The sequence below is a fragment of the Oncorhynchus masou genome, chromosome 18 (genome assembly GCF_036934945.1).
Source record: "Oncorhynchus masou masou isolate Uvic2021 chromosome 18, UVic_Omas_1.1, whole genome shotgun sequence".
NCBI lineage: Eukaryota > Metazoa > Chordata > Actinopteri > Salmoniformes > Salmonidae > Oncorhynchus > Oncorhynchus masou.
The window spans coordinates 53,192,324-53,219,197 of record NC_088229.1 but is presented as its reverse complement, the minus strand read 5'-3'; the positions used below and the strand labels follow the sequence as shown (position 1 = coordinate 53,219,197).

At 46.3% G+C, this 26,874-nt stretch overlaps 1 protein-coding gene across 1 annotated transcript in view; it reads left to right on the top strand.

Moving 5' to 3' along the window:
• Positions 1–26,874, top strand: part of gucy2g (guanylate cyclase 2g) — a 125,442-nt gene that overhangs the window by 51,288 nt on the left and 47,280 nt on the right. The window contains exon 7 of the mRNA XM_064993546.1: positions 22,886–23,234. Within this exon, the coding sequence (XP_064849618.1) occupies positions 22,886–23,234 (349 nt within the window). The remainder of the gene's footprint in view (positions 1–22,885; positions 23,235–26,874) is intronic.

Below are 26,874 nucleotides of genomic sequence, written 5' to 3'. Positions count from 1 at the left end.
CTACATACTGACTGACAGCTCTGGCGGCTCCTTGCAGACTGGCAGCTCCTTGCAGACTGGCAGCTCCTTGCAGACTGGCAACTCCATGCAGACTGGCAACTCCATGCAGACTGGCAACTCCATGCAGACTGGCAACTCCATGCAGACTGGCAACTCTGGCTGCTTCATGCAGACTGACAGCTCTGGCTGCTCCATGTAGACTGGCAGCTCAGGCTGCTCTATACAGACTGACAGCTCTGGCTGCTCCATGTAGACTGGCAGCTCAGGCTGCTCTATACAGGCAGGAGGCTCCGGCAGCGCTGTAGAGGAGGAAGGCTCTAGAACCGCTGAACAGGCGGGAGACTCCGACAGCGCAGGAGAGGGAGAAAGCGCTGGCTGCGCTGAACAGGCGAGGCGCACTGAAGGCCTGATGCGTGGTGCTGGCACTGGTGGTATTTGGCCGAGGACACGCACAGGAAGCCTAGTGCGGGGAGCTGCTACTGGAGGGCTGGGGTGTGGAGGTGGTACTGGATAAAGGCCAGGCACAGGAAGCCTGGTGTGGGGAGCTACTACCGGAGGACTGGTGTGTGAAGGTGGCACAGGATGGACTGGACCGTGAAGGTGTACTGGAGAGCCTGAATGCAGGACTGGCACAGGACGTGCAAGGCTAGGTAGGTACTCAGGAGGCTTAGTGCGTGAGGCTGGCACACTTTCCACCAGCCGACTAACACGCACCTCAGGACTAGTATGGAGTGCTGACCCAGGTGCCATTAAATCCCCGACACGCTCCGTCGGCCGAATATTGTATCTAAAGCACCAAACTAGCAACTCCCTCATTAAACTCTCCTCCAATTTCCCCATTAACTCCTTCACAGTCTCTGCTTCGCTCACCTCCAACACTGGTTCTGACCTCCTCCTTGGCTCTTCACAATAAACAGGGAGAGTTGACTCAGGTCTGTCTCCTGACTCAGCCACTCCCCCTGATAGCCCTCCCCCCAAAAAATTTTTGGGGCTGCTTTTCGGGCTTCCATCCACGTCGCCGTGCTGCCTCCTCATACTTGCGCCTCTCCGCTTTAGCCGCTTCTAATTCCTCCTTGGGGCGGCGATATTCACCAGGCTGAGCCCAGGGTCCTTTTCCGTCCAGTTCCTCCTCCCATGTCCAATTCTCCAAATGGTGTAGCCTCTCCCACTGAAGCTGCTTCTGTTGCCTTTCGTGTAGCTCCTGTTTCCTCTTCGCCTGCTGCACTTTAGGGCGGCTACACTCCTCTGGTTTAGCCCAGGGTCCTCTTCCGTCAAGGATTTCCTCCCATGTCCAGAAATCCTTAAAACGCGGCTCCTCTTTGCGCTGCTCCTGCCTGTTGACACGCTGCTCGGTCCGAGTGTGGTGGGTGATTCTGTAACTGCGTTCTTCTTTTGTTGAAGGAGAGTCGGACCGAAATGCAGCGTGTAAGTTACTCATGTTTATTAGGAAGACAAAACGAACGAACTATACACGAATAACTATAAATACAAAAACAACAAACAGAACGTGAAACCTATTACAGCCTGACTGGTGCAAACTACACAGAGACAGGAACAATCACCCACGAAATACAAAGCGAAAACCAGGCTACCTAAATACGGTTCCCAATCAGCGACAACGAGAATCACCTGACTCTGATTGAGAACCCCCTCAGGCAGCCAACCTATTTAACACACACACAACCCCTAATCAGCTACAATCCCAGACACTACAAACCCCAATACGAAAACACAATACATAATAACCCCATGTCACACCCTGGTCTGACTAACTAATAAACTAAAACACAAAATACTAAGACCAAGGCGTGACACAGTAGGGATGACCAGGGATGTTCTCTTGATAAGCACGTGAACTGGACCCTTTTCCTGTCCTGCTAAGCATTACAAATGTAACGAGTACTTTTGTTTGTCAGGCAAAATGTATGGAGTAAAAAGTAAATTAATTTCATTAGGTAGAGTGCCTTGCGAAAGTATTCGGCCCCCTTGAACTTTGCGACCTTTTGCCACATTTCAGGCTTCAAACATAAAGATATAAAACTGTATTTTTTTGTGAAGAATCAACAACAAGTGGGACACAATCATTAAGTGGAATGACATTTATTGGATATTTCAAACCTTTTTAACAAATCAAAAACTGAAAAATTGGGCGTGCAAAATTATTCAGGCCCCTTAAGTTAATACTTTGTAGTGCCACCTTTTGCTGCGATTACAGCTGTGAGTCGCTTGGGGTATGTCTCTATCAGTTTTGCACATCGAGAGACTGAAATGTTTTCATGCGTAGTCTATCTTGCTTCTCTGGTCTTTAACCATCGTTATCCTGTCCCACGGGACATTGAAACTATCCACCAACCAGACAGCATCCTTGGGGAGTAGATTGTGCCTGAGGCTGTCTGAGACAGCAGGGGATTACACACGGGGAGTTGGCTGCTGGCTTTCTTGAGCACCATTATCTAGAAAATAAGGGAAGTAATAACAGGTCATAAAATATGAGGGAGCACAAACAGCAACTTCACAGGCTGTTTGTACCCCTCTGGTCTGGGCACAGAGTTCCATAGTATTAAGTTCCAGACTATCAGGTTCAGAGTTCAGCCTATTCACACATATAGTAGTGCACACACATATTTGTGTACAACGGCAGTATTTGCAACTCTGACTTGTTTATTTTACTTCTATCGCAAGCCTTTCCCTTGAAGGCATGGATCATTTAACTACAATGAATTGGTGAGCTAATGTTTTTGATGTCCTCCTCTTAACCAAATACAAACCTTGTGGCTCTTCCACACAAACTTTAGTTAGTTAATTTAATAAAGTCTGCATTGACTCGTCCAGTTTTGGCAGCACCCTCTGTATGGCCTTTTCAACAGTCTCCATTTCACCATGATATTTGTGCGTCTTTCTCACTCATCATTATTCACTCATCATTCGGGACTATCTGTAATCATGGTAGCATCCACATTAATGTAGAAATGTTTAGAAACATATTCTATTCTTATTTACAATAAAAGTGACTCCAAAATGACACAATACATTATTTGCTATTCATTTCTATTGGGCACAAAATGATCTAAAACACATCTAAAACAAACAGCAAATGTGTGCAACAAGTTTGTAGAGTCACAAGCTGGATGTAATCATTGGGTGCTAGGAATATGGGACCAAATACTACACTTTTGACTACTTTAATACACCTTTTGTACCAATACTTTTGGTCCCCTAAAATGGGGAGACCATGTACAAAAAGTGCTGTAATTTAAAAAATAAAAATATTGATCCCCGTTATTCTGTTTCAGTAGATTCTCTTTTGATAAGTCATTCATGATATGTCTGATATCATTGTCTGAAGTGTTCGGTTTAGTCGCTTTTTATAGTGCATGCCATACCATCATTATTTATTGGAACTCCTATATTGTTGTTTGAATGGTGGTGGCCGATAACAGCATTTTAGCTTGTATTCTAGGATTGAAATGATTATTCAAATATTCCTCATTGTCAAAGGGAACAAATGTGTCTTTTATCTCTACACCTGCACCCTCACAACTGTGCTTAGGCATGGTCTCAGTGTGATGCGGATTACTGCTACCTGTGGGCCTACCTCTATCCCCATAGTCAGGGTGCTCCACTAAGTATTTATGTTTTCTGCACAAATGTGATGTGAAAGATGACTTTGGACAACTGTTTAATAGACATTGTATTTTTTGTCACATCCCTGATATGCCATTTCAGTGCTGGCAAAACATTGAAAAAGTTGGGAGATATGAAAGTACAGCCATCAAGTTGACATGTCAGATTCACATCCTCCATTTTTTCTTTATTTTGTGTTGTTATTGCTAGTTTGTGGTATCGACACACATGGGTTTTAAAGAGTTTGGGTTTTAAAGTTTTTAAAAGTGCAGAGGCTCTCAGATACCCCACAGACAAATATTTGTGTTTCTTCACATGCTTTATAAATGCCGGGGTAGAGTCTGTGGAGAAACCACACTGTTTGCACATCTGCGAAATTGTGGCGAGGCAAGGAGGCTGAAGACGTATGTATTTTCCAGACGTTGAAATCAGGCACATTTTTGGTTCTGAATGAAAGTTCGAAAGTAGACGTCTATGTTTGGGCCAAATCAAGGCTGGTCCAGACTGGACAAAATCTGAACCAATCATAGACAACTATGATTGGTTCAGATTTGGTCCGGACCAAACCAAAATAACACATATAGAATCATGTAGTAACCAAAAAAGTGTTAAACAAATCAAAATATATTTTATATTTGAGATTTTTCAATGTGGCCACCCATTGCCTTGATGACAGCTTTGCACACTCTTGGCATTCTCTCAACCTGCTTCATGCTTCATGAGGTAGTCACCTGGAATGCATTTCAATTAACAGGTGTGCCTTGTTAAAATTTAATTTGTGGAATTTCATTCTTTTTTAATGCGTTTGAGCCAATCAGTTGTGTTGTGACAAGGTAGGGATGGCAAACAGAAAATAGCCGTATTTGGTAAAAGACCAAGTCCATATTATGGCAAGAACAGCTCAAATAAGCAAAGAGAGACAACTGTAGACTGTGGAAATCTGCCCTTTGGTTTGATGAGTACTAATTGGAGATTTCTGGTTTCAACCACCATGTTTTTGTGAGACTCAGAGTAGGTGAATGGATGATTTCTTTATGTGTGGGGGTGCTTTGCTGTGACACTGTCAGTGATTTATTTCGAATTCAAGGCACATCAGTATGGCTACCACAGCATTTTGCAGAGATACACCATCACATCTGGTTTGTGCTTAGTGGGACTATCATTTGTTTTTCAACATGACAATGACCCAAAACATACCTCCAGGCTGTGTAAGGGTTATTTGACCAAGAAGGAGAGTGATGGAGTGCTGCATCAGATTACCTGACCTCCACAATCACCTGACCTAAACCCAATTGAGAAGTTTTGGGATGAGTTGGACCACAGAGTGAAGGAAAATCAACCAACAAGTGCTCAGCATATGTGGGAACTCCTTCAAGACTGTTGGAAAAGCATTCCAGTTGAAGCTGAATGAGAGAATGCCAAGAGTGTGCAAAACTGTCATCAAGGCAAAGGGTGACTACTTTGACAAATCTAAAATCTCAAATGTATTTTGATTTGTTTAACACTTTTTTGGATACTTCATGATTCCATATGTGTTATTTCATAGTTTTGATGTCTTCACTATTATTCTACAATGTATAAAATAGTCCAAATAAATACAAACCCTTGAATGAGTATGTGTGGCCAAACTTTTAACTGGTACTGTAAGGTATATAGATACGTGTCACATATCAGTTTTACATTTACATTTAAGTCATTTAGCAGACGCTCTTATCCAGAGCGACTTACAAATTGGTGAATTCACCTTCTGACATCCAGTGGAACAGCCACTTTACAATAGTGCATCTAAATCATTTAAGGGGGGGTGAGAAGGATTACTTTATCCTATCCTAGGTATTCCTTGAAGAGGTGGGGTTTCAGGTGTCTCCGGAAGGTGGTGATTGACTCCGCTGTCCTGGCGTCGTGAGGGAGTTTGTTCCACCATTGGGGGGCCAGAGCAGCGAACAGTTTTGACTGGGCTGAGCGGGAACTGTACTTCCTCAGTGGTAGGGAGGCGCGAGCAGGCCAGAGGTGGATGAACGCAGTGCCCTTGTTTGGGTGTAGGGCCTGATCAGAGCCTGGAGGTACTGCGGTGCCGTTCCCCTCACAGCTCCGTAGGCAAGCACCATGGTCTTGTAGCGGATGCGAGCTTCAACTGGAAGCCAGTGGAGAGAGCGGAGGAGCGGGGTGACGTGAGAGAACTTGGGAAGGTTGAACACCAGACGGGCTGCGGCGTTCTGGATGAGTTGTAGGGTTTAATGGCACAGGCAGGGAGCCCAGCCAACAGCGAGTTGCAGTAATCCAGACGGGAGATGACAAGTGCCTGGATTAGGACCTGCGCCGCTTCCTGTGTGAGGCAGGGTCGTACTCTGCGGATGTTGTAGAGCATGAACCTACAGGAACGGGCCACCGCCATGATGTTAGTTGAGAACGACAGGGTGTTGTCCAGGATCACGCCAAGGTTCTTAGCGCTCTGGGAGGAGGACACAATGGAGTTGTCAACCGTGATGGCGAGATCATGGAACGGGCAGTCCTTCCCCGGGAGGAAGAGCAGCTCCGTCTTGCCGAGGTTCAGCTTGAGGTGGTGATCCGTCATCCACACTGATATGTCTGCCAGACATGCAGAGATGCGATTCGCCACCTGGTCATCAGAAGGGGAAAGGAGAAGATTAATTGTGTGTCGTCTGCATAGCAATGATAGGAGAGACCATGTGAGGTTATGACAGAGCCAAGTGACTTGGTGTATAGCGAGAATAGGAGAGGGCCTAGAACAGAGCCCTGGGGGACACCAGTGGTGAGAGCGCGTGGCGAGGAGACAGATTCTCGCCACGCCACCTGGTAGGAGCGACCTGTCAGGTAGGACGCAATCCAAGCGTGGGCCGCGCCGGAGATGCCCAACTCGGAGAGGGTGGAGAGGAGGATCTGATGGTTCACAGTATCGAAGGCAGCCGATAGGTCTAGAAGGATGAGAGCAGAGGAGAGAGAGTTAGCTTTAGCAGTGCGGAGCGCCTCCGTGATACAGAGAAGAGCAGTCTCAGTTGAATGACTAGTCTTGAAACCTGACTGATTTGGATCAAGAAGGTCATTCTGAGAGAGATAGCGGGAGAGCTGGCCAAGGACGGCACGTTCAAGAGTTTTGGAGAGAAAAGAAAGAAGGGATACTGGTCTGTAGTTGTTGACATCGGAGGGATCGAGTGTAGGTTTTTTCAGAAGGGGTGCAACTCTCGCTCTCTTGAAGACGGAAGGGACGTAGCCAGCGGTCAGGGATGAGTTGATGAGCGAGGTGAGGTAAGGGAGAAGGTCTCCGGAAATGGTCTGGAGAAGAGAGGAGGGGATAGGGTCAAGCGGGCAGGTTGTTGGGCGGCCGGCCGTCACAAGAAGCGAGATTTCATCTGGAGAGAGAGGGGAGAAAGAGGTCAGAGCACAGGGTAGGGCAGTGTGAGCAGAACCAGCGGTGTCGTTTGACTTAGCAAACGAGGATCGGATGTCGTCGACCTTCTTTTCAAAATGGTTGACGAAGTCATCTGCAGAGAGGGAGGAGGGGGGGGAGGGGGAGGAGGAGGGAGGAGAAGGTGGCAAAGAGCTTCCTAGGGTTAGAGGCAGATGCTTGGAATTTAGAGTGGGCTTTAGCAGCAGAGACAGAGGAGGAAAATGTAGAGAGGAGGGAGTGAAAGGATGCCAGGTCCGCAGGGAGGCGAGTTTTCCTCCATTTCCGCTCGGCTGCCCGGAGCACTGTTCTGTGAGCTCGCAATGAGTCGTCGAGCCACGGAGCGGGAGGGGAGGACCGAGCCGGCCTGGAGGATAGGGGACATAGAGAGTCAAAGGATGCAGAAAGGGAAGAGAGGAGGGTTGAGGAGGCAGAATCAGGAGATAGGTTGGAGAAGGTTTGAGGAGAGGGAAGAGATGATAGGATGGAAGAGGAGAGAGTAGCGGGGGAGAGAGAGCGAAGGTTGGGACGGCGCGCGATACCATCCGAGTAGGGGCAGTGTGGGAAGTGTTGGATGAGAGCGAGAGGGAAAAGGATACAAGGTAGTGGTCGGAGACTTGGAGGGGAGTTGGAGGGGAAAACAGCATCTAGTAAAGATGAGGTCGAGCGTATTGCCTGCCTTGTGAGTAGGGGGGGAAGGTGAGAGGGTGAGGTCAAAAGAGGAGAGGAGTGGAAAGAAGGAGGCAGAGAGGAATGAGTCAAAGGTAGACGTGGGGAGGTTAAAGTCGCCCAGGACTGTGAGAGGTGAGCCGTCCTCAGGAAAGGAGCGTATCAAGGCATCAAGCTCATTGATGAACTCTCCGAGGGAACCTGGAGGGCGATAAATGATAAGGATGTTAAGCTTGAAAGGGCTGGTAACTGTGACAGCATGGAATTCAAAGGAGGCGATAGACAGATGGGTAAGGGGAGAAAGAGAGAATGACCACTTGGGAGAGATGAGGATCCCGGTGCCACCACCCCGCTGACCAGAAGCTCTCGGGGTGTGCGAGAATACGTGGGCGGACGAAGAGAGAGCAGTGGGAGTAGCAGTGTTATCTGTGGTGATCCATGTTTCCGTCAGTGCCAAGAAGTCGAGGGACTGGAGGGAGGCATAGGCTGAGATGAACTCTGCCTTGTTGGCCGCAGATCGGCAGTTCCAGAGGCTACCGGAGACCTGGAACTCCACGTGGGTCGTGCACGCTGGGACCACCAGATTAGGGTGGCCGCGGCCACGCGGTGTGGAGCGTTTGTATGGTCTGTGCAGAGAGGAGAGAACAGGGATAGATAGACACATAGTTGACAGGCTACAGAAGAGGCTACGCTAATGCAAAGGAGATTGGAATGACAAGTGGACTACACGTCTCGAATGTTCAGAAAATTAAGCTTACGTAGCAAGAATCTTATTGACTAAAATGATTGAAATGATACAGTACTGCTGGAGTAGGCTAGCTGGCAGTGGCTGCGTTGTTGACACTACACTAATCAAGTCGTTCCGTCGAGTGTAATAGTTTCTACAGTGCTGCTATTCGGGGGCTAGCTGGCTAGCTAGCAGTGTTGATTACGTTACCTTACGTTAAAAGAACGACAATAGCTGGCTAGCTAACCTAGAAAATCGCTCTAGACTACACAATTGTCTTAGATACAAAGACGGCTATGTAGCTAGCTAGCTACGATCAAGCAAATCAAACCGTTGTACTGTAATGAAGTGAAATGAAAATGTGATACTACCTGTGGAGCGAAGCGGAATGTTGACCGGATTGTTGAAGTTAATTCGGTAGACGTTGGCTAGCTGTTGGCTAGCTAGCTAGCAGTATCTCTTACGTTAAGGACGACAAATAGCTGGCTAGCTAACCTCGGTAAATTAAGATAATCACTCTAAGTCTACACACTCTAAACTACACAATTATCTTGGATACGAAGACAGCAAAGACAACTATGTAGCTAGCTAACACTACACTAATCGAGTCGTTCAGTTGAGTGTAATAGTTTCTACAGTGCTAGTAGACGGTAGACGTAGCTAGCTGCTGGGCAGATAGCAGTGTAGACTACGTTAGGACGACGAAATACGATAGTTACGCAATTATCTTTGATACAAAGACGGCTATGTAGCTAGCTAAGAAGAAATTGCTAAGATTAGACAAATCAAACCGTTGTACTATAATGAAATGTAATGGAAATGTAATGAAAAGTTATACTACCTGCGGACCGAAGTGTAGATGCGACCGCTCGCTCCAACCCGGAACCGGGTTTGCAAACAATGTAAAAAAAATTGAGTTAATAATGCTGCATACAAACATTGTCTCTTTTCTGCATTCTTGAGTAAGGCAGCTCCAAAATGTAGGTGTTTCAGCCTAGCTTAGTGCTTTCTGTGGTGGTGGGACTGCCAGCAGAAAATACGGAGCTTAGGGGTTGATAATGTTCTCTAGTTGCGTTGTGATTGACTCAATGTTCTGTCACTCATGAGGACCCTACATTACTACAAAATATATGGGGAGAGCTAGAAAATGATGTCAAATCATGTTATGTCTACTGTAGCTTTGATTGGACTGATCATATCAACATTATACTTTCAAAAGCTTAGCTAGCAAGCTAGACATGCAGTCATCATCGTGAATCAAGTCGACAATCCTTTTCAAATCTTGTCATATGAAGAGAAATTAAACTTAAAACATATCGGTGCTCAAAGGGCATTGGACAGAAACATTACACAACAATTTTAAAATCGCAAATTCAACAATCAGTGGCTAACTGAAAGCTTTGCAAAGCAATCACTAGCCTACTATTGAGTGGAGAGGGTGTGTGGTCCAAATCTGGGTTTAAGGCTCTCTTTTCCAAGGTTAAAAGGATAAACATTCACATGCAACACACCATGGGCCAGAAAAGGTTGAATACATTGGCCATGCTGTCAATCCAGCATGACTTCTGCCGTGTTAAAAACAACTGGAAACTCAGAACTGGGAAATCTCAGACTTCAGTGAGTTCAAGAAAACTGGAAACTCTGAAAAAAAACAAGATCCAACTGGGAAAATACATTTTGAACGGTCATCCAACTTGGAACTCCAAGTCGGGAACTCGGGTCTCTTTCTAGAGCTCCGACCTGAAGATCACTGACATCATGATTATATATTTTATAAGTTCCCAGTGGTCTTGAAAGCACTTTGATGACAAAATTTGATGACAAAATTTGCCCCCAAGAAAGACCGCCACGACACCTTCCTGTTCAAGTGAGCACAGCACAACAAGGTGAGTCCAAAAATGTCTTGTATGTTCCTGCATAAATGATGTAATATGCCAGGGAGATACACTACCCTTCAAAAGTTTGGGGTCACATAGAAATTGAATTGTTTTTGAAAGAAAAGCAAAAAAAATGTCCATTAAAATAACATCAAATTGATCAGAAATACAGTGTAGACATTGTTCATCTTGTCATTGACTATTATACCTGGAAACGGCAGATTTTTAATGGAATATCTACATAGGCGTACAGAAGGCCATTATCAGCAACCGTCACTCCTGTGCTCCAATGGCACACTGTCTTAGCTAATCCAAGTTTATTATTTTAAAAGGATAATTGGTAATTAGAAAACCCTTTTCCTATTATGTTAGAACAGCTGAAAACTGTTGTCGCGATTAAAGAAGCAATAAAACTGTTCTTCTTTAGACTAGGTGAGTATCTGGAGCATCAGCATTTGTGGGTTCGATTACAGGCTAAAAATGTGTAGAAACAAAGAACTTTCTTATGAAACTCGTCACTCTATTCTTGTTCTGAGAAATGACGGCTATTCCATGCGAGAAATCTCCACGAAATCACATCTATATCCATAAAATGCTTTGAAAGGCTGGTCATGGCTCACATCAACACCATCATCCCAGACATCCTGGACCCACTCCAACTCGTATACCGCCCCAACAGATCCACAGATGACACAATCTTTATTGCACTCTCCCACCTGGACAAAAGGAACACCTATGTGATAATGCTGTTCATTGACTACAGATCAGTGTACAACACCATAGACCCCTCCAAGCTCATCACTAAGCTAAGGACCCTGGGGCTGAACATCTTTCACTTTTGAACACCGTTCATTTTTATTGTGTTACATTTGATTATTTTTTTACTTTAGTTTGTTTGGTAAATATTTTCTTAACTCTTCTTGAACTACACGGTTGGTTAAGGGCTTGTAAGTAAGCATTTCACGGTTATTACGATAACTAGGAGTGGTGGGTGGAATCAGGCGCAGAGAGCAGGGTTCAGTCGTTTTGTCAAATTTATTCCCCAGCGCAACAAAAACGGTTACGCCAACACACAGGGCGTATATAAGTTGCCAGTCCAAACAATAGGACAGAAATAGTCCGGCGAATAAGGATATGAACAAAACAACACCATCCAACACAGAGTAACAAAAAACAAGCCCGCACAAATACCCAGCGGGCCTAGTGCCCTTAAATACCCTACAAACAAACCCTAATACAAAACAGGTGTACCCAATTAACCAATAACCAAAAACAAAACGGAAAGGGAATCGATGGCAGCTAATAGGCCGGAGACGACGACCGCCGAGCCCCGCCCGAACAGGAAGAGGCACCATCTTCGGCGAGATTCGTGACAGTACCCCCTTCCTGACGAGCGGCCCCCGCAGCGCGCCGACCCCGGCCTCGAGGACGGGGGACAAGGCGCGGGGCGATCCGGGTGGAGGCGGTGGAAATCCCTCAAGAGGGAAGGATCTAAAATGTCCCTCCCTGGTACCCAGCACCTCTCCTCCGGACCGTACCCCTCCCAGTCCATGAGGTACTGCAGGCCCCTCACCCGGCGTCTCGAGTCCAGAATAGCTCGTACTGTGTATGCCGGGGACCCCTCGATGTCCAGAGGGGGTGGAGGGACCTCCAGTACCTCACTGCCTTGTAGGGGACCAGCTACCACCGGCCTGAGGAGAGACACATGAAACGAGGGGTTAATGCGATAATAAGAGGGAAGTTGCAATCTATAACACACCTCGTTTATCCTCCTCAGGACTTTAAATGGCCCCACACACTGCGGCCCCAGCTTCCGGCAGGGCAGGCGGAGGGGCAGGTTTCGGGTCGAGAGCCAGACCCTGTCCCCCGGTGCGAACACCGGGGCCTCACTGCGATGGCGGTCAGCGTCTCTCTTCTGCCGTTCACTGGCCTGTCTGAGAGAATCCTGGACTGCCCGCCAGGTCTCGCTAGAGCGCTGTACCCACTCCTCCACCGCAGGCGCCTCGGTCTGACTCTGATGCCACGGAGCCAGGAGCGGCTGGTAGCCCAGTACGCATTCGAATGGCGACATGTTTGTGGACGAATGCCGAAGAGAGTTCTGGGCCAACTCTGCCCACGGGACGTACCTCGCCCATTCTCCTGGCCGGTCCTGGCAATACGACCTCAGAAACCTACCCACTTCCTGGTTTACTCTCTACACCTGCCCATTACTTTCGGGGTGATAACCAGAGGTAAGGCTGACCGAGATCCCCAGACGCTCCATAAACGCCCTCCAAACCCGGGACGTGAACTGGGGACCCCAATCGGAGACGATATCCTCTGGAACCCCATAGTGCCGGAAGACGTGGGTAAATAGAGCCTCTGCAGTCTGTAGGGCCGTAGGGAGACCAGGCAATGGGAGGAGACGGCAGGACTTAGAGAACCAATCCACAACGACCAGAACGGTAGTGTTCCCCTGGGATGGGGGAAGATCAGTAAGAAAATCTACCGAGAGATGGGACCATGGCCGTTGTGGAACCGGGAGGGGCTGTAACTCTAGGAAGGTGCCTAGGAGCTTTACTCTGGGCGCATACCGAACAGGAAGAGACATAGAGCCTCACATCCTTAGCTAAGGTGGGCCACCAGTATTTCCCCCTAAGACCCCGCACTGTCCTATCAATCCCCGGATGACCCGCAGACGGTAGTGTGTGAGCCCCGAATCAATTTATCACGGACACCAAGCGGTACGTAACTTCGACCAGTTGGACACGGTGTAGGCGCAGGTTCAACCCTCAACGCCCGCTCGATGTCCGCGTCCACCTCCCATACCACTGGAGCCACCAGCCGAGAGGCTGGAAGGATGGGAGTGGGTTCAATGGACCGGTCCTCGGTGTCATAGAGACGGGACAGCGCGTCGGCCTTAGTGTTGAGGGAACCTGGTCTGTAAGAGATCGTAAATCTAAAGCGGGTAAAGAACTTGGTCACCTAGCCTGACGCGAATTCAGTCTCCTCGCTGCTCAAATATACTCCAGATTACGGTGGTCAGTCCAGATGAGGAAAGGGTATTTAGCCCCCTCTAGCCAGTGTCTCCACACCTTCAGGGCCTTTTCCATAGCTAGTAACTCCCGGTCCCCCACATCATAGTTCTGCTCCGCCGGACCCAGCTTCTTAGAAAAGAAAGCGCAGGGACGGAGCTTCAGTGGCGTGCCCGAGCACTGAGACAGCACGGCTCCAACCCCAGCCTCGGACGCATCCACCTCCACTATGAATGCTAACGAAGGGTCCGGATGCGCCAACACGGGAGCCCCAGTGAACAGTGCCTTCAACTGGTTGAAAGCTCCATCAGCCTCTGCTGACCACCGCATACGCACCGGCCCCCCTTCAGCAGTGAGGTAATGGGCGCCGCTACTTGGCCAAAACCCCAGATAAACCTCCGGTAGTAATTGGCAAACCCTAAAAACCGCTGCACCTCCTTTACCGTGGTCGGAGTCGGCCAATTACGCACGGCGTTAACGTGGTCACACTCCATCATCATCCCTGAACTGGAAATGCGATAACCCAGGAAGGAAACGGCTGGTTTGGAGAACACACATTTCTCAGCCTTGACGTATAGGTCATGCTCCAGCAGTCGCCCAAGAACCATGCGCACCAGGGAAACATGCGTGGCGTGTGTGGTAGAATAAATCAAGATGTCATCAATATAGACTACCACACCCTGCCCGTGCAAGTCCCTGAGAATCTCATCTACAAAGGATTGGAAGACGGCTGGAGCATTCTTCAACCCATACGGCATGACGAGGTACTCATAGTGGCCTGATGTGGTACTAAACGCTGTTTTCCACTCGTCTCCTCCCCGAATACACACCAGATTATACGCGCTCCTGAGGTCCAGTTTTGCGAAGAAACGTACTCCGTGGAATGATTCCACCGCCATAGCGATGAGAGGTAGCGGATAACTAAAACCCACTGTAATCGAATTGAGACCTCGATAATCAATGCACGGACGCAGACCTCCCTCCTTTTTTCCTCACAAAAAAGAAACTTGAGGAGACGGGTGACATGGAGGGCCGAATGTACCCCTGTCTCAGAGCTTCCGTGACATATGTCTCCATAGCCAGCGTCTCCTCCTGTGACAGTGGGTACACGTGACTCCGGGGAAGTGCAGCGTTCTCCAGGAGGTTTATCACGCAATCCCACCGTCGATGGGGTGGAAATTTGGTCGCTCTCTTCTTACTAAAAGCGACAGCCAAATCGGTATATTCTGGGGGAATGCGCACGGTGGAAACCTGGTCTGGACTCTCCACCTTCGTGGCACCGATGGAAACTCCTATACACCTATCTGAACACTTGTCTGACCACCCCTGTTTCCAGGAAATAAGGGGATTGTGAATAGCCAGCCAGGGAACCCCCAACACCACTGGAAACCCAGGTGAATCAATAAGATAGAAACTGATCCTCTCCCTATGATTCCCCTGCGTTACCATGTCCAGCGGAATCGTGGCCTCCCTGACCAACCCTGACCCTAACGGTCGGCTATCTAAGGAGTGCCCGGGGACAGGTGGATCTATCTGCACTAACGGAATACCCAATTTACGGGCGAGTCCGCGATCCATAAAACTCCCAGCTGCGCCTGAATCGACTAGCGCCTTATGCTGAAGAGAGGGGAAAAACGCAGGGGAAAAAATTAACAAAAACATGTGACCAACAGGGAGCTCTGGGTGAGCTTGGTGCTTACTCACCTGGGGTGGCCGTGGAGTGTTCCGCCGACCATCTCGACTCCCAGAGGAACTCCTCCAGCACCGGTCCGAAGTGTGTCCTCTCCGTCCACAATTGGAGCAGGAGGAGCCCCCTCCTCTGATCCCCCTAGATGCAGCTCCTCCCAACTCCATCGGAGGGGGAGAGCTGGAAGGTGGAATTAACAGGACCCCTTCTGAACACCCGCGGGCAGCTAGCAGGTTGTCCAATCGAATAGACATGTCTATTAGTTCATCCAGGGAGAGAGTTGTGTCCCTGCAAGCTAGCTCCCGGCGGACGTCCTCCCGGAGACTGGTAATGGTCCATCAGGGCCCTCTCATTCCACCCAGCACCAGCAGCTAGGGTCCTGAAATCCAACGCGAAGTCCTGCGCGCTCCTCGTCTCCTGTCTGACATGGAACAGTCACTCACCCGCCGCTTTACCCTCTGGTTGGTGGTCGAACACAGCTCGGAAACGGCGGGTGAACTCCAGGTAATTGTTCCGAGCCGAGTCCGGACTGTTCCAGACCGCGTTAGCCCAGTCCAGGGCCCTGCCCGTTAGACAGGAGACGAGGAGGCTCACACTCTCCTCACCCGAGGGACCGGACGCACGGTAGCCAGGTAGAGATCTAGCTGGAGCAAAAATCCCTGGCACCCAGCCGCCGCTCCATCGTACTCCCTCGGGGGGGAGAGACGCAGTGCGCTGGACATGGAGGACGACGTAGGTAGAGTAGGTGGTGTCGGCAGTGGGGGGGCTGGGGTAGATGTTGGTAGACCACTCCTCTCCCATCGCTCCATCCTCTCCATCATCTGGTCCATCGCTGTACCGATCCGATGGAGGACAGCTGTGTGGTGATGGACGCGCTCCTCCATAGTGGGGAGAGGGGTGGTCGCTGCTCCTGCTGACTCCATTTTCAGTGGTGCAGGCTTCTGTTACGATAACTAGGAGTGGTGGGTGGAATCAGGCGCAGAGAGCAGGGTTCAGTCGTTTTGTCAAATTTATTCCCCAGCGCAACAAAAACGGTTACACCAACACACAGGGCGTATATAAGTTGCCAGTCCAAACAATAGGACAGAAATAGTCCGGCGAATAAGGCTATGAATAAAACAACACCATCCAACACAGAGTAACAAAAAACAAGCCCGCACAAATACCCAGCGGGCCTAGTGCCCTTAAATACCCTATAAACAAACCCTAATACAAAACAGGTGTACCCAATTAGCCAATAACCAAAAACAAAACTGAAAGGGAATCGATGGCAGCTAATAGGCCGGAGACGACGACCGCCGAGCCCCGCCCGAATAGGAAGAGGCACCATCCTCGGCGAGAACGGTGAGGTCTACACTTGTTGAATTCAGTGCATGTGACAAATAAAGTTGGATTTGATTTGATTCAAGAAACCAACAAAAAAAACCTTGATACCAATGGCTTCAAGCCTTGGTATCACATGAACACAAATAAGACATTGCAAAAAGTGTAGAATTGCAGGAAATTAGCATTAAAAACTGTAAAATGTTCTCTCTTCCAACAACAGGGGTGTATAGTTTGGGATCACATGGGTTGCGTGGTGATGGTTTGTTACTATGCCAATAAACAACATTATCCATTCGGACCTTTGCCAGTTGTGAGTCGCACAGCTATTTTGCCATACAGTGGAGCATATTGTAAAATCTAAAAGCGTTACATTTTCCAAAGAATCCTAAGAATTTCACAGTCGTAAGAACGATGAGGGAGAACAAGGGAGGCCTGCCTCTTACTGAAGGCCTCCTGGAGGTCAAAGTATTCGGGAGGGAGAGCAGAAAAGTCTTGGTCTTCAATCGATGCAGGAGGACACGGCGAGGCGCTTGGTGGGGTTCTTCGACATTTAGTCTGGCAGTCCTTACCCCAGTCTAGTAGGTGTCCCGTGGACCATGAAACTAGCGGGTTATATAGTGCTAGTCAGGGGTACCCTAGGATAAGGGGGTTCCCGGACGTAGTGATCAACAGAAAACTAGGAGTCTCTGAGTGGTTCAATACAACTTGCAGTAGAATGGGCTTGGTCTGATATTCCACCTGACCGGAGCCAATGGGACGGCAATCGAGGGCTTGAATCTGCAAAGGGTTGGGACATTTCACGCGGGGGATCTGTAACTCTCTGGCGAAGTCTTGATCAATGAAATTATCCGCAGCCCCGGAGTCCACAAAGGTTTAAATCTGGTTCTGATGGTTGTCCCATTTGAGGGTTGCGGGTAGTAACAGACGGTGATTGGGTAGCCAGGAGGTAACTGCACAGCTCGTCAGGGTCTCCCCCTTTCCTGCCGAGCTCTGGCGTTTCCCGTCAGCTCTGGACATGTAGAATGGAGATGGCCGAGACATCCACCGTAGAGGAAGCTACCTTCGCGCATTTGCCTGTCACTTTCCAGTGGACTCAGATGTATGCGACCCAGCTGCATGGGATCCTCCATGCTGGGCTCGGTGGATTTGCGGTGCTCAGGAAACTGGAATGCTGGAATGCTGTCTCACCCGTTCCCAGATGAAGTTGTCAACCTGATTTTCAGCGTTTTCAGGGACTCGAGGTCCTCTCACAGTTCCCAAGTGGCCAGTTCATCTTTGATGGAGTTAGACAGGCCCTGGTGGAAAGCGGTAACCAGTTCTTCCGTATTCCACCCACTTTCGCGGGCAAGGGTGCAGAACTCAATGGTGAAGTCAGCCAATGGTCTAGCTTCTCGTGCACCGACTGGGTGGTCAAAGACGCATCGCAGCCCGCAGTGACAGCTACTATGGATCTGCAAGATGGTGGCTGCTGTTCCCACACCGTCGTTGCCCACACCAGGGCCTTACCCGAGAGTAGAGAGATGATGTAGGCGATCATGGCCCGATCGGTGTGGAACGAGGAGGACTGTAGCTCGAACACCAGAGAACACTGAGTGATGAACCACTTGCATCCTCCCGGTTGGCCGTCATACCACTTGGGGGCTGGTATCTTGGGTTCCCGGTGCAGGTTCCCTGCAGGAACCACAATAACGTCTGTAGCACTGGCTGATGAGACCTGGGCATTGGCTCCTCCTGGGTTAGGGGTGTGCTGTGGTTGGAGGGACTCGGCAAGTTCCCGAAGGGTCCCGGGGATTTGGGAGTGCTGTTCTTGCTGCCGTCCTAACAGTGGGCTACCACATTCTGGACCTGGGTGATCTCTTCTGGGTCATTGTTGTAGCAGAAGCTTGCTGTGACATGGTACGGTTGGACCCAGGTGCAGAGAAGAGACCAGATGAGGATTCAGTGGTTAAGGATAAACATAATACTTTACTGAGATACGGTAGCCGCAGGATCACAGTATACTTGAAAAAACAGCAAACACTAGGTCTAGAAAACTCATTCAGGAAACGAATACACACAGCTAACAATTCAAGCTTCTGCAAAGGACCAGAGAAAACACACCTCTTTTAACAGGGACACAATCATGAAATAAGACACACCTGAGGTCTCTGCTGCCCTCTGGTGAAAGGAGGAACCATGACAAAAGTTAATGAGAAAAAATGTGGTTATCAAGTCACATAATAAGTTGCATCGACTTACTATGTGTGAAAGAAAGTTTAACATGACTTTTTAATGACTACCTCATCTCTGTATCCCCCACATACAATTATCTATAAGTTCCCTCAGTCGAGCAGTACATATAAAACACAGATTCAACGACAAAGACAAGGGACGTTTTCCAATGCCTCGCAAAGAAGGGCACCTGGTGGTAGAAGGGTAAAAATAAAAAAATCAGACATTTAATATCCCTTTGAGCATGGTGAAGTTATTAATTACACGTTGGCTGGTGTATTTATACACCCAGTCTCTACAAAGATACAGGCGTCTTTCATAACTGAGTTGCTAGAGCGGAAGGATACTCCTCAGGGATTTCACTATGAGGCCAATGGTTACAGAGTTTATTGGCTGTGATAGGTTATTATTGTGGAGGTATTGTAATCCTAAGTGACAGAGTGAAATGAAGGAAGCCGGTACAGAATACACATTTTCAAAAACATGCATCCTGTTCACAACAAGGCACTAAAGTAATACTGCAAAGAATATGGCAAAGCAAATATGTTTTTGTCCTGAATACACAGTGTTATTTTTGGGGCAAATCAAATACAACACATTACTGAGTACCACTCTATTTTCAAGCATAGTGGTGGCTGTATCAAGTTATGGGTATGCTTTAATGGAATAATTAAGGAGTTTTTCAGAATAAAAAAGCCATGGTTCAGTCTGATTTCCCACAGACCACTGGGAGATAAATTCACCTTGCAGCAGAACAATAACCTAAAACTTAAGGCCAGATCTATACTGGAGTTGTTTACCAAGAAGACAGTGATGTTCCTGAGTGGCCGAGTTACAATTTTGACTAAAATCTACTTGAAATATATGTCAAGACCTGAAAATTATTGTTTAGCTATGATCAACCACAAATTTAACAGAATTTTGAAAATAATAAAATGGTCAAACATTGCACATCCAGGTGTGGAAAGCTCTTAGAGACTTACCCAGAAATACTCAGAAATACTCAGCTGTAATCGCTGCCAAAGGTGCTTCTACAAAGTGTTAACTCAGGGGTGAATACTTATGTAAATTAGATATTTCTGTCTAAAAACATTTTTTGTCTTTGTCATTATGGGGTATTGTGTGTAGATGTGTGAGGGAAAAATATATTTAATACATTTTGTATTCAGGCTATAACACAAAAGAATGTGGAATAAGTCAGGGGGTATGAATAGTTTCTGAAGGCACTGTAGTTAGTATCTATCTACAGTCTGGAATAGGGAACATTTGCTATGTAGTTGGCCAGTTATTTACTTAAACTTGCCAATTAGCTAGCACATAATCTCTTTGGAGAGTAAAATTTTGCTGGCTAACGTTAGCTAGAGCTAGCTATCGTCCGAGAAATCAAGACGGATGGACACCATCATATCAAGCTGCTTCAACTTGTGATATGAAGGTGAAAGTTTTCCCATTTCCGCCTTAGCTGTTTTTAGCTAGCCAGGACAATACCAGCAACAATTGCAGTAGCTTTTCTTTTTTGCTCGAAAATAATAGCTTGTCTTCTTTGCTTGCACATTTTTCTTTACCCCTTTCTGCAAATGGTAGCTAATGGCTAGCTATTGTTCATCTTATTCAATGTCTACAAAGCCAATGATTTGCACTGCAGTTCGTCACTACAGTTTGTCACTACAGTAACTAGCTAGACAATGATGTAGCTATATCTAATGTAGCTATAATTGAACATCATGCCTCACGGTACAGAAATAGGAGATAGCCAAGTCCCCCTTTATGTCACCCTATCCAACAGCATGCTACTCACGGGTAGGTTTACACACGAAGAGGAGAATACAGAGAAATATGGAAAGGTTTATGGAAACAAGGTGTTCCTCAAATATTTCAAGAAGTAGTGGTAGAGGTGGTTTAGCTTAACAGCACCTACATGTATGCAAAAATGCCCTCTGTGTCAGCCCTGACACCCACCATCCATCAGCAGCTGAAGCCACTGCAAGTGCCCGTGGCAATGCCTGCCGACTGGCATCATGGTCTCTCTCTCTCATATACTGCAGGAGGCAGAGAAGATACATAAGTTGGCATATCTTCCAGAACGGTGCTGTGAATGACGACAGACGACAATAGATCTCAGTGACCCAAGTCAGCTGGCTGCCACTCACACACAACGCTGCACTCAAATGGTTCTAGATCCCCAGTGTGAGACAAATATAGGCCAGTCAGCACCGGATGTCTGTGGACATTGAAATGAAGGCCGGCTGGGCCCGGGTCAGATCTTAACCAAACATAGACGTCTATGTTTGGACAAATCAAGCCCTGTACTGACCAGACCAAATCTGAAACAATTATACACGTCTTTGTTTGGCCCAAATAGGCTGGTCCAGACTGGACGTCTGTGGACGTTGAAATCAAGACCGGACCAAGTCTGAACCAAATATAGGCATCTGTGATTGAATCAGATTTGGTCCGGTCCGGAGCGGTCTTGATGTGGCTAAAACACAGACATCTATGATTGGTTTAGATTTGATCAGGTCCGGACCGTCCCGGAATCTGTTTTTGGACCTGAAGTAGATTAAACAAGTGACATCAATAAGTAATTATAGTAATTATAGCTTTCACCTGGATTCGCCTGGTCAGTCTATGTCATGGAAAGAGGGGGGGTTTATAGAATGTATAGAAACTGTTTAGAAAACGCTTATTGTGTACAGAACTGCAGACGGATATATCGGTCTACTAATACAGGACTATTAAAGGCTCGGTGTACTACTTATGTGAACAACCATTTTGATTGTCATTTTTTCATTCAGATTTTTCAGGGGGTGCTGCAACAACCCTTCCCGTGGCTATGCTCATAGATAGAACCTAACCATTCCATACAGTATATGCATAATATAATACAGTTCACAGTCAAAAATGATTCCTGGAGTTTGTTTAATTTTGCAGCAGACTAAATATTTACCAAAGACATTCTAAATCTATGGGCTTTTATGTTTTTCTTTGTAATATGTATAACTGCACAATCATGTTTTATCATTCTGGCATGGACACATCAAATATTTTTCATGTAGGAAGAACTCCGGTAGGTTCAGGCTTGAATTTTGGGTTTATGTGTGTTTTGCAGTAATATCTAAAAAGCTTTGAATTAAAATGCACATTAGAGATTGGTGTCCATTACAGTAAGTCTACCATAGATAGTTGCCTAATGTGATTTGTCTGCTGAACATTGTGTTGGTAAATTTTTCTCATGCATTCCGGTACCTCTGAACCCCCAGGCCAACCCCTCTTGTGCTCACTTTGTGTTCCTGCATCTCCAAATTTACAAATGAAAGGTCCAGCAGAGTAAAAATCTAGATTTACCTGTGTTTTATATATTTTTCCACACTGAGGTTGGAATAATACTGTGAAATTGTGAAAATTATGATAATGCCCTTTAAGTGTAAGAACTGTTTGAAAAGACCGCCTGAAATTTCAGCCTGTTTTGGTGGGATGGCGTTTTGGCCTGCCTGGTGACATCACCAGGTTCAAAACCTCTCTGTAAATAACAGCTAGTTTTCAGTATTCCCCTCCCCACTCAGACCACTCCCAAAAAGTCCACGCAAAATTCTTACTTGAGAAATTGTTCTTTGTTAAGAAGCTACTTTTGTTTCTTTTTGACCATTTGATTTTGCGATAAAACGGCTGCATTGGACTTGAATAGCACTGAATAGGCCTATAGTTTGGTTACTTATTCTGAGGAATTTTTTTAAACTAATGTTTGAGGACAAGACGTACTCTTGTTTGTTGAATCTTTGGCAATGAACTGGCGGGGAAGTTTGAATGGCCAGAGTGTGTAGCTCGGGTGTAGGACATATGTGATCATATAGGCTGGTGGTGATGCATTGGTACAGTACATTGCAGTACTGATGCATTATAAATGTAGCCTACTTGAGAAACAGAGAAATTCATTCATTCAACAACGGACCTGTCGGTGACAGAACACTTGTCCCAGAGAACACTTTCTAATGGTCAAACCAAGGTATGCAAGTATATGGGTAAACTTGGCTAGGTTGGAATAAATTATATAGGAAAACCTGCAAAACTGTGAATTTTAAACCGGGGGAAAAATGCACATCCCTCCCCTGTGCCCAAAAGAAAAACACGCAACCCTCCACAAAGTAAAAAAAACATGTTGCACCCCCCATACACTATTTTGGACCCCCCCCCCTTCCCCCCAGTAATTATCGAACAGTCCCTAATGACTATGTATTCACTTTTGGAGGCACTGTAGTATCCTTTAAAATGTATACATTTTGCCCTCACTTTCAAACATGAACAATGTTTATGAATATAATAATAATTGTACTCTTTGTTTTACAGGTCACCGGTCTTATTGCATCTACTTGGAACATCCCGATGTTTGGCTTTGTCGGACAATCCTCCAAGATGGACAACACTGCCATTTACGATACCTACATCAAAGTTGTGCCCCCCCTTAAAAGAAGTGGAGAGGTCTTAGTTAGGACACTGCAATATTTTGGGTGGGACCATGTGGCTCTGATTGGAGGGGGGTTAGATTCAAACACGTGGGACAAAGTCGATGCTTTATGGAAGTCTGTCGAGGATCAGCTCAGAGCTCAACTCACCGTAACAGCAAGTGTTAAGTTTGACACCAGCAACATGGAACTTGTCCACAGGAATGTCAAGTACATCTCGACAGTGGCAAGAGGTAAGCAAACAAATGTTCATCCTCTATTTTCTTCAGTTACTTCAGTTAATCAGTTATATAGTGCTGTATTGTCTTTTAATGTGGTAAGTGGGTTTGTATTGCAGATGGCCTGATGAACTATGCTTGCATGATGAGTAACCTTGCTATAGACCTGAACACTTGCATTATCTCCGTATTCTATTACATAGGCAACGATTGAAGCTCAATGTTAAATTCAGATCTCCATGCCATCATATCCTCTTACACTTATGGTGGCGCTATTTCATTTTTGGAAGAAAAACGTTCCCGTTTTAAACAAGATATTTTGTCACAAAAAGATGCTCGACTATGCATATAATTGCTACTGTTCGAAAGAAAACACTCTGACGTGTCCAGAAATACAAATATCTTCTCTGTGCGTGCCCTTTAACGTGAGCTTCAGGCAAAACCAAGATGACTTGGCATCCAGGAAATGACAAGGATTTTTGAGGCTCTGTCTTTCATGGTCTCCTTATATGTCTGTGAACGCAAAGGAGAGGAATGAGTCTGCCCTTTCTGTCCCAAAACTAGTTTCCCCAAGGTGTCTGCAGCATTGTGACGTATTTGTAGGCAGATCCTTGGAAGATTGACCATACACTACAGACCACATTTAACCCCATGTCCGCCCGGTGTCCTGCGCCGAAATTGGTGCGCAAACACCAATAGTATTTTTCCATGGGGCACAGAGAGAATCCAAGCTTCCACAACTGCAAAACACGTCAATGAAGAGATATGTGAAAAAACACCTTGAGGATTGATTCCAAACAACAGTTTGCCTAATGACTGTTTCAAGGAGAGTCCGATATTACTGTAATTAATCCGGAAAAATGTTTCACGTTGTAAACATGAACAATGTTTATGAATATAATAATAATTGTCGGTTGTTTTACAGGTAGCCAGGCGCAATGTGAAAACTTGGAACGATTTCTCCTACAATCCTTTCAGGAAACACTGCGCATTTACGGTATGTGGCTGGGAGTCTCCTCATTGAAAACATCAGAAGCTCTTCAAAGGTAAATGATTTTATTTATTTGGTTATCTGGCTTTTGTGAAAATGTTAGATTGCACATGACACAAAATGCTATGCTAGTCTTTCAGCTCAGAGCTCATACTCACACAAATTAGTCAATTTCTATGTTTCAAAACATATTTTGAAAATCTGAGATGACAGTGTTGTTAAGAAAAAATGTTCATCCTCTTATTTTCTTGAGAGCAAAGCATTATTTTAATTTTAATGTTGCGGTTTTTCAGAAATCGTTAACGTTGCGTTATGCTAATGAGACCTGAGGCTTCCCTATTCTATTACAGTCACAATCCCGGATCCGGGATGGGGAGTTTCAAGAGGCTAAGCCAATCTCAATCAAAATTAGCAAATCAACTTGATTGGAGGTACACAATACACTCTCACCTCTCGTCATGAGCCATCCGTCCATTACCAAGAACCGTATACTGAATTTTTAACAGGGCCGTTAGCATTACATGCTGACCACACTGCGCGCATCGCGTGAGCGAGCTTTGCAAAAGAAATGTACACATACCGGTACATGTTATTCAATTATTGTGCCCACACTGCTCGCTTGCGTCAGCGAGCGTCTGCGTAGCAGGGTGCTAAAATAGATCTTGGTTCTATTTGTGATGCTCAACGAGCTGCAAGTCTTGCCTCTCAAATCTTCTCATTGGTTTTTAGGAGCATATACCCCACATGGGTGATTAAAATATGAACTGAGGTCCACTCTCCAGTCGGTTGTGGTAATGCACTGTATGGTTGGTTGCCAACCACCATATAAAGTCCAAAGAAGAAAAAGAAGCCTGAAGGAAGGAGGAGAGATGACGAGAAACAAATTCGGTTTACCATTTTATCTGTGGATTAATTGTCGAAGTAGAGGACCTTGTGCATTTCGGGTAAAATAACAAACCAATATTTATATCCCAGGACAAATGAGCTAGCAACAGCAATCTAGCTAGCTAAATTGCCATAAATGCGGCCTGTCCCCAAATTAATATAATTGGTTCAGAGTTCATTTTGATATTTTAACCCGTCATGATCGCGTCAGGTGTGGGGGGACAGAATCAACATACGCGCGAGCGGTTCTCAGACAACTTTGTGCCCAGAATTAATTCAATGTTTAGGCATTGGATGAGAACAAGACTACAGCGTCCATAAAGTGACCATTAGACTTGAGGACCTTTCGGACCGAATATGTTTGTAGGGGCAACAGATTTGATTCAATTTATAATTTATTGCTCTTACTTGCTCATTTCTGTCCATTAAGAACCAACGATGTGCTACCTTTTTGTAGCATTTCTGACAATGCTAATATATTTTTTAGCCGAAGCTCAGAGTTCTAACACCGGGTCGGTTGCTCAGCAACAACACAGCTGCTTTCACCAGGCTGCCAGTCATAAGAAGTATATGCGAACAAACCTAGGCTACTATAGATAGCTAGCTATATGGTTGTATTCAAGCTGAGGTAAATCAATAAATGCAAACAGATATTTTGATTAGCTAGGTAGCTAGTTAACGTTAGCTAATTTTAGCAAAGACTTGTATAGCTAAACCAGCCTGTCATTTCCAATGGCAACAATGTAGTCATAGTGGGCAGAAGAAGCAAGGAGGTGGGCAGACCCAAGCACGATTTTAAAAAATACACACTTTTGCAAGAGTAAAGTCTACAAAACTTTGTCCACTCTGTTCATAAAAAAAATCCTCATCACTCTACACACAATACCCCATAATGACGTTGCAAAAACAGGTTTTTAGACATTTTTGCAAAAAAAATAAAAAAATATCACATCTACATAAGTATTCAGACCCTTTACTCAGTACATTGTTGAAGCACCTTTGTCAGTGATTACAGCCTGGAGTGTTCTTGGGTATGACACTATAAGCTTGGCACACCTGTATTTGGGAGTCTAAACCTCTGTCAGTTTGGATGGGAGTGTTGCTGCACAGCTATTTTCAGGTCTCTCCAGAGATGTTAGATTGGGTTCAAGTCTGGGCTCTGGCTGGGCCACTCAAGGACATTCAGAGACCCGAAGCCACTCCTGAGTTGTCTTGCATGTGTGTGTAGGTTCGTTGTCCTGTTGGAAGATGAATCTTCACCCCATTCTGAAGTTCTGAGTGCTCTGGAGCAGGTTTTCATCGAGGATCCCTCTGTACTTTACTCCGTTCATCTATCCCTCGATCCTGACTAGTCTCCCAGTCGCTGCCTCTGAAAGACATCCCCACAGGATGACGTTGCTTCCACCATGCTTCACTTTAGGGATGGTGCCAGGTTTCCTCCAGATGCTTGGCATTTAGGCAAAAGAGTTCAATCTTGGTTTCATCAGACCAGAGAATCTTCTTTCTCATGGTCAGAGTCATTTAGGTGCCTCTTGGCAAACTCCAAGCGGGCTGTCATGTGCATTTTACTGAGGAGTGGCTTCCGTCTGGCAACTCTACCGTAAATGTCTGATTTGTGAAGTGCTGCCGAGATGGTTGTCCTTCTGAAAGTTGCTCCCATTTCCACAGGGGAACTCTGGAGCCCTCCTTGACCAAGGCCCTTCACCCCGATTGCTCAGTTTGGCCGGAAGGCCAGCTATAGGAAGCATCTTGGTGGTTCCAAACTTCTTCCACTTAAGA